The 8,034-nt window shown below is 35.7% G+C and overlaps 1 protein-coding gene and 1 long non-coding RNA gene across 2 annotated transcripts; one reads left to right on the top strand and one right to left on the bottom strand.

Moving 5' to 3' along the window:
- The first annotated feature begins 414 nt into the window (after positions 1 to 414).
- On the top strand, positions 415 to 5,699 carry LOC104099873 (two-component response regulator-like APRR5). Its single transcript, XM_009607001.4, has 8 exons — positions 415 to 972; positions 2,042 to 2,203; positions 2,295 to 2,425; positions 2,540 to 2,695; positions 2,884 to 3,052; positions 3,170 to 3,491; positions 3,977 to 4,727; positions 5,093 to 5,699. Exons 1-8 carry the CDS (start codon positions 729 to 731, stop codon positions 5,192 to 5,194), a joined length of 2,037 nt encoding a protein of 678 aa, XP_009605296.1. The 5' UTR covers positions 415 to 728; the 3' UTR covers positions 5,195 to 5,699.
- A 400-nt stretch (positions 5,700 to 6,099) lies between these two features.
- On the bottom strand, positions 6,100 to 7,040 carry LOC104099872 (uncharacterized). Its single transcript, XR_004507959.2, has 2 exons — positions 6,388 to 7,040; positions 6,100 to 6,285 (listed from the first exon to the last, which is right to left on the bottom strand). It is a non-coding gene; the product is annotated as an uncharacterized lncRNA (long non-coding RNA).
- Between the last annotated feature and the right edge of the window lie 994 nt (positions 7,041 to 8,034).

Raw genomic sequence — 8,034 nt, 5'->3', positions numbered from 1 at the left:
CATTCGCCAATAGCCCCAGTAGTCAGTAGACTTTTAATTAAAATTCCCAAACACTCTTTCTTCTCCACTCGTTACAAAATGAAGAAAAAAGAAAGTATTTAATTTTTATCGAATAAAAAGATAGCATTTGACAACTTCGAAACCACAAATGAAAAGATCTAAAAGTGGACTATCCACGTGTCGAGTTCATATCCATGAGACCCTAATTTCTCCACCCAAAAAATGAAAATATCTTCTTTATTGGGACCCACTGAAAAAATATCAAAGAAAATCTATTTCTTTAAGCAATAGTATAGAGTAAAATAAGGGGCACCAACCAAAATTCAATTTCATCCAAAGAGAAAAAAAGCAAGGCCAATGGCCAATGGGTCCTTACGTTTTGATCTCTGAGGCAAGTTGCAACGTGGCCAATTCGGGCCATACACATGACTCTTCTAGATATTTTATGACCCACTATTATAATTTCAATCAATTTGGACCATTAGATATTAGGCGGTTAAACATATGTACTTTAATTCACCACCTTTAGATCAAACTCTCCCACTAATTTTTCAGATATTTTTTCAAGATTGTTTTAGTAGTGGTAAAGAGTCTGAGAAATGTGACATAACTTTTTTTCTTTTCTAGCTTCACCACCAATATTAGTGCTTCTTTACTATTATTTTGTTTTTCCCCCACTTTCAAGAAGTACGAGGATTTTGTAATAAGTAAAGTGAGAACTGAAGAAAATGGGTGAAGTTGTTGTCAGCAGCGAAAATGATATGGAAGTTATAGGGACAGATGAAATGGAACTGCAGACAGAAACAGAGGCGGGTGAAAACAATAAGGAAACAGGGGTTGCAGCAGCATCTTCTTCAATTGTGAGGTGGGAAAGATTTTTGCCTAAAATGGTTTTTAGAATTTTGTTAGTGGAAGCAGATGATTCTACGCGACAGATTATTACTGCCCTTCTTAGGAAATGCAGTTATAAAGGTTGGTGTTCCCTTTCCGTCTTTCTGAATTTGCAATAGTTTCTTTCAATTCTCTTTTGTTAGGCTGTCGGTTGAGTTAGTTAGTTAGTTATAGCTAATAGTGGCTCCTTCCTAACAGAGAATTGAGGAAAAAAGATTGAAAATTTAAAGTGGATTTGAGTAATCTAAGCTCATAAACGTGTTTATTCGAATAATCTTCGAATTGGATGACAATTTTCTTGCTAAATTGCAATGAAGATCTGTTTTTGTGAATTCAATTGAGTTTTTTTTCCCAGATTCCTGGGGAATTGGGATTAAAAGGCTTTGCTTGTAATTTTCCCCCATTTTCGACAAAGTTAGGCAGAGTATTATAGAATTATGTTGAATCTGGAAATTCGTGAAGATTCCCTAAATCCAGATTAGATTTTAAGAATCATAAGTTGTGATCTTTCCTTTTGAGGATTGAGATAACTTCAGATTGATAATCTGTTTAATATCTTTGGGTTTGAACTCGGTTTGCTTAAGGATTTTCTTTTATGTAGAACTTCCTTATTGTGGTAAAAGACAGATTTGGATTCTTGGATAGAGCGGATATAGAGGATTCCTAGAGCTGATCCGAACAAATTTGGGATTGAGGGGTAGTTGATTGGTTGCATAACCTGGAAATTACATCTTTTATCTGTTAATAACAACCATTGGCAGAGTAGTTCCGTCTTCTTATTAAAAGTGATAAAGTACTTATTTGTAGATGAATGACTCTTTTTAGCCCCAAGAATGAAATGGAGAAGTGTCAAATGTCCTTGAGCTAACAGTAGTGTATGGTAGATTTTTCAGTTTAAGGTTTTTGTTACATTTTAGTATATGTTGTTGAACTTTATGCGAACAAGTTTATATCTGCGTTCTTGTCTTCCCCTATGGAAAACAATAAAAAGAATAAAGGAAGGAAGAAAGAGAGAGCGCCTCTGATCACCTTTGAATTTTTTTCTGACTTGTTAAAAAGAGAAAAAAGAATAATAAAAAGATGATGATGCCTTATGAACCTTTGTTTATGATGGTCAGCAATTTATACGTTAAACTTTATGTTTGTGCAGTCGCTGCAGTTGCTGATGGTCTAAAGGCGTGGGAGTTGTTGAAAGGTAGACCTCATAACATAGACCTTATCCTGACAGAAATTGATCTGCCATCAATCTCTGGATATGCTCTTCTTTCCTTGATTATGGAGCACGATACTTGCAAGAACATCCCTGTAATAAGTATGTTGCTTCCTCCATTCAGCTATTGTTGCAGAAAAAGTTGTCAGCATGTCAAATTTACTCATACTCAAAACTCTTTCCTTATCTGCAGTGATGTCCTCAAACGACTCAGTTAGTACGGTTTATAGATGCATGCTTAGAGGTGCAGCAGACTTTCTTGTCAAGCCTGTTAGGAAGAATGAATTAAAGAACTTGTGGCAACACGTCTGGAGGAGAAGAGCTGTAAGCATAATCCTAACTTGTCGTGTTTCTTTTCTCAGTTATCTCTTTTGCTATCTGAATTATTGTGCCAATCATCTACATATTATAACTTGATTTACTATGTTGTCCTTTCAGGCAAGTGTTGGTTCCCAGGGGCCTCTTGATGAAAGTGTTGCACAACAAAAAATTGAGGCCACAGCTGAAAACAATGCTTGCAGCAGCCATTCAAGTGGTTATAATGCTTGCGTTCAGATAAACCGGGAATGCATTGAGAAAGGAAGTGATGCTCAGGTAATATGCATTGTCCATCATGGAATTTGTTTTGTCAACAATCACAAATACAACTTATCATGAAACTTTTTTTGGACATTTATTTCTGTGGAAATGTTAGTTTAGTTCCCAATGGATGATTTGTTTTTGAGATGTCTGCTGCATAATTTGTAGTGAATGAAATTTTTAACTGTGTTTCCTTTATGTAGAGCTCCTGCACAAAGCCAGAGTTGGAGAATGAAGGAGAGAACACTGAAGACTTACTGGAGTCTACTCAACCAAATAGGAATGTATCTCTCCCAAATGGTGCAGATTTGGGGAAAGAACTATGTCTTGAATCTAGTAATAGATTGAGAATGTCCGAGAATGATGCTGGAGGTAAAATTCTTCTAACCATCTCATGATCTGAAAGCAAGTTTGCTCTTTTGAATCAGTTCGGAGTAGGTTTACGTGTTCTAAACTTTTAACATTTTGCCATCATACAAATTGGTGCAGCTCCTTTAAAAGATGCGAATACAATGACCAGAGGAGAAGATATAAATTGTGATGATAATTGGGGTCATGTTCGTACAATTGATCAAACTTCTGATGAGAATCCTGTTCCTCTAACTAAACAAGCCATTGACTTGATCGGAGCGTTCGATAATTACCTAAAATGTAATTTCAAAAGTTCTTGTTCCAACGTTAGGACAAATAAGGCTGATTCTTCTACACAACTGGATCTTTCACTGACAAGACCCCATCCAAGTGGATCTGTAAATCAATTTACAAATGAGAAGCACAGATTGAACCATTCTGATGCTTCAGCCTTCACGCGGTAAGTCTTAATTTCATAATCTCTTCTTTTATATGCTTTGATGCGGAATTATTCTCAGATTAAAGTAATAATAAAATAAAAGATAAAGTATACCTTATCGCCTGAAAAGGAAGTCTCTCCATTGTTGTATTTTGAATTGTTGAAAGCCTCATTATAAGCTCATGAAACTTTGAGAGATTAAACAACTTGAAGGATAATAAGTTATTTTTCATTTGTCTGCCTGTAAGATGCGATGATCTATTAAGATAATACAACTGCAAATATGAATTCTGGGATAACTTGGTTGTCAGACCTTGAGTTACTTAAGGCATCGTATCCTTGAGTTTGAGCCGCTAAACTTGTGAAACTCTATTTCACTCTAGTCTCTAAGATTATTTGAGTGAAAGCATCATTCTGAATTCTCTAATATGAGTTGTGTTATTCTGATGTAATCTCTCCAATCCAATGAAGATTGTCAACTAACGATTAGGAAAATGCTCCTGCAGGTATGTGAACAGGGCAATGCAGTCTGGACAGTCAATGTCGTCTAGGACTTATTATCAACAGGACTATGAAACTGATTCTGATAAGCAGTATCCTGGTCATGCCATTGATTACAACTCAGACGCCCGTGCTGCAATGACTAGACCTCACAGTTTTGCCCCTCCTAGCAGCGGAGAACCAGGACCAGCTGAAATTGGACATCCTTCTCCGCAGCAGAGAATGACGCCTCTCCCTATTCCAGTGAGAGGTATCAGGTTTGAGGGACCAAGCAATGCCTACAATTCCATGATAGCTCCAATACTTCGCATGCCATCAGGCATTTCGCCGCTGCAAAGTCCAGGTTTGGCTACCCCTCGGGAATCTTCCTATCAAGCGAATCCATTCCTTACGTTAAATTGTGAAAGTAGGAGCTCTCAGAAAGTGCACTCACAGAGTGATCAAAACAACAGTGCTTCCACAACTAACAATGAGGGCAAAAGAGGGCACAAGTCTGAACCTACAACTGATTGTCGATATTTCCCCTCTGCAACCGATCAAAGTACAAATAGCAGTTGCTGCAATGGTGCTTTAAACCAGGTTCATTTGAGTTATGGAAGCAATGGAAACATCTCACTTCCAATAGTCAAAACACCGGCAGAGTGTTGGAAAGAAGAAAGCTCTCACACTCCTGATGGGAACTCCAATCGATCTCAAAGAGAAGCAGCTCTTACAAAATTTCGCCAGAAGCGGAAAGACAGATGCTTTGAAAAGAAGGTACGTCAGGTCCAACATCTTTTTAACAAATGTTTTGTCTTGTATTTGATTTATCATAATCTTCATCTTAAGATGAACTGGTCACAGAATCATCTAGAAAATTATCCCAACTAAACAACAAAAGACTATCAGCACAATTCTCATCATAATTAACCAATGGAAAAGGGAGCAGATATCAACAAGATTTATTGGCACACAGTTAATCCAGATAAATAGAACAATCTTTTGTTAGCAGTTAAAGACCACTGGCCATTTGATGAATGATCACAGAGGCACTTTACTTTCATGTGTGAAGGATGTAAAATTTGGTGGCATATGGTTCTATCATTGCTTATCCATCATTTTTCCTTTGTGTCTGGTCGCAGGTAAGATATGAAAGCAGGAAAAAACTTGCAGAGCAGCGTCCCAGAGTGAAAGGGCAGTTTGTTCGTCAAGTTCCTAGTGAGCCTCAAATGGGTAACTTATAGGCTGTTTGGCAATATAGGAACACGACTTCATCCAGCTAGAGGAGGAAACAGAACAAATATAAGTGTTGTCAAACGACTTGAAAGTCCGGACTTCCACAAACAAGAGGATGACCAAGTTTAATGATGCTAAGGTCACTCGCTTATGCATCCCACAGCGATAGTCTGATTTATTGTTACAACCTGATGAGGAATTCTCTACATTTTTGTGAAGCGGACACCCCTGCCTTCTGTTTGTGATGATATATAGGATAGTACATCTCAATTAACATATAGGTTAGTAATGTCAAAGTATCGATTCTTATATTCATGACTAGGATCAATTTTCCAATTTTGTTATAGTTGGTTAGTTGATAAGATCCTTTTTCCAGTGCTAATATTGAAGTCCCTTAGTGTACTTCTCGATCATGTGATGTAGCATACCACGACTAGCTCTAGATCTATGTACAGAAAATTAGCAGTGATTTTCTGGCGTGAGACCAGCTATGGATTGTTACGTTTCCGTTTATTTGCAGAAATTTATTCTTGCAATACCAGTACATATATTTGAAAAAATATTATATGAGCATTTATGTGGAAGCGTTGGTCTCTTTCTCAAGACCAATGTGATACATATAGTCATCCAACGAGATTCATTTTTGAAGAATGTTTTGCCAGTCTTGTACTAACTCAGGCTCTGGAGTCTCTTTCCATTTCCGTATTTGGCATATTTTATGGTACCAGTGTTTGTAATGACAATTATCAATGTGCATAGTGCCTATTGAATGGCACACATGTATAAATGGTAATCGGTGGCCTATGCTTTTATCGTTTATGTGTGTGTTTTCGTCTCTTTTGGAATTGCTTGAATACTTTGAGAAGAGAATGGGGTTATGACTTATTCAGGTTAATTGCATAATCTCAGAGCATTTGGCAAATCTTAATCTGATATAAATTGCTTCAGATAAAAAAGAGAATGCGACACTTTAAAGGATATTTTCACTTTGATTCGTGAACAACTTCAAGAAAGCATTGTGAAAGGAAAGTGATCGTTCTATGTGAGAAAGGGAACCCCCAGAATCCAAGGCAAAAAGTAAGAGCAAATGCGCGCCTGACTGAATAAACAAGTATTAGGAGCTTATTAAAGCAAGAATAAAATGAAAATTTTAACAAAGTAAAGAAAAGAGGGGGGTAACTCAGAGCTTGAGTGGCATTACGTTATTGTGACATGGGCCATGTATGTTGCTCCCTGATAACCAAATTACAACAGCTCGACGACAACTAGATTCGCGCTTGTACATCCTGCCATTTGCGTGCGGCCTAAGACCACGTACTTTATTGGCTGCAAAAAAGTTGATATCATTGTTGTCTATGAGTGTGTTGATGTTTAATATAAATACTTTATGTTTCTCTAATTTACCATTTTTCTTTTACTTGAAAGGGAGAAATTACAGGAGGAAAAAGGAAATTGCGTGAAATGAGAGAAGGACAAAGAAAAAGAAAAAGGAAGAAAGAATTAGAGGTAAACGCTAAACTCTGCGCTATTTATCATAATGAAGAAGCTACTCAAAAAGCAAAAGATCTTTTTATAAAATTCAGGGCAATATCACACATAGTGGTCCATCGCCTGTCTTAGTCAAAGTAAAATCAGAAAGCTCCATTCACAAAGAGAAAGTTCGTAGGAGAATCATTTATTGAAATAATAACGATGGGGGGCACCCAGACTCAACTTTCTCCTCATTGATTGTTTGAAAGGCCATTGTAACTGAACTCAAAAAAAGTTTAAAAAAAGCAATCAATTAGTTACCTGCTGTTTTCAAACTGGTTTTGCTTTTACAATTTGTAATACTTTTCTCGTGTATATCCTACGCCTTTCCTCCTTCCCTAACCAAAGATGGCGTACATATTAGTCTTTTAACTATAAATAACATTGTTTTGCTTCAGCTTCTTGACACGTGTGGGTAATAACTACCGGTAGGTTACATAATCGAAACTCTATGGTCTTCTAATTGACACTTCAAGAAAAGGAAAAAAAAAAAGGGGAGGCCGGAGGCGAAGACGAATTCAGAATTTAAATTTTATAGGTTTAATCTTTAAAGTTGTTAGTATGGACCCCTATATACTATTATTTGTTGTAATTTTAATAAATATTTACATTATTATGAATACATTGAATTTGTAAATGTCCAACAACTCATCCATGAACCATTTTGGATATACATGAATATGTTTATTACATTCATTTAATATCTTGTTACTCTCAAGTAAATTGTACACTATATATACGGTATTTCTAATTCTACAAAAGACATCAATAAGTCTTTACTTGAATACAACTTGATAGAAGAAAAGTTTTATCCATATTTCTTGACTTATATTGCTATAATTTTATAATACATTATCAGCACGAAGTTCTAACCAAATGATATTATCTGCTTCATTCGAATTTTATCTTCTTCCAAAAAGAGGTAGTTAATTTCTTTTCCGATTCAGGTATACATTCTTATATTTATAACGTTTCTACTGGGATCTTCTTTAACCTGCAATTTAATTACTATATGCATAACTTGTTTTGACTATGATTATAATAATTGCCTTGGTATGAAAACAATAAGCTTCGGTTAAATTGTTATTTTTTTTATATAATCTATGAAGAAGTTTAAACCTACATATAAATAGATAAGTATTAAATTGAATTATCATGATTAGACTAATTAATCCCATATCCAAATGTTATGACAGAATAGGCATTTAGAAGGAATTCTTGCAAAATTTTCAAAAGGTTTAAACGTATCTTAAATGAATTTATCACCTAAGTGTATAAACTAATTAATGACTTAACTATTAGATGTGAATGCCTAATT

The sequence above is a fragment of the Nicotiana tomentosiformis genome, chromosome 3 (assembly GCF_000390325.3).
Source record: "Nicotiana tomentosiformis chromosome 3, ASM39032v3, whole genome shotgun sequence".
NCBI classification, from domain to species: Eukaryota; Viridiplantae; Streptophyta; class Magnoliopsida; order Solanales; family Solanaceae; genus Nicotiana; species Nicotiana tomentosiformis.
The sequence above is the reverse complement of the archived record's forward strand: the minus strand, read 5'-3'. Positions and strand labels throughout refer to the sequence as shown.

Bases quoted from the DNA above. Each gene is read 5' to 3' on its own strand.
- LOC104099873 (XM_009607001.4), top strand. From the start codon at position 729: ATGGGTGAAGTTGTTGTCAGCAGCGAAAATGATATGGAAGTTATAGGG. The intron at 973-2,041 runs GTTGGTGTTCCC...ATGTTTGTGCAG, and splicing joins TAGGAAATGCAGTTATAAAG to TCGCTGCAGTTGCTGATGGT. The intron at 2,426-2,539 runs GTAAGCATAATC...TTGTCCTTTCAG, and splicing joins ACGTCTGGAGGAGAAGAGCT to GCAAGTGTTGGTTCCCAGGG.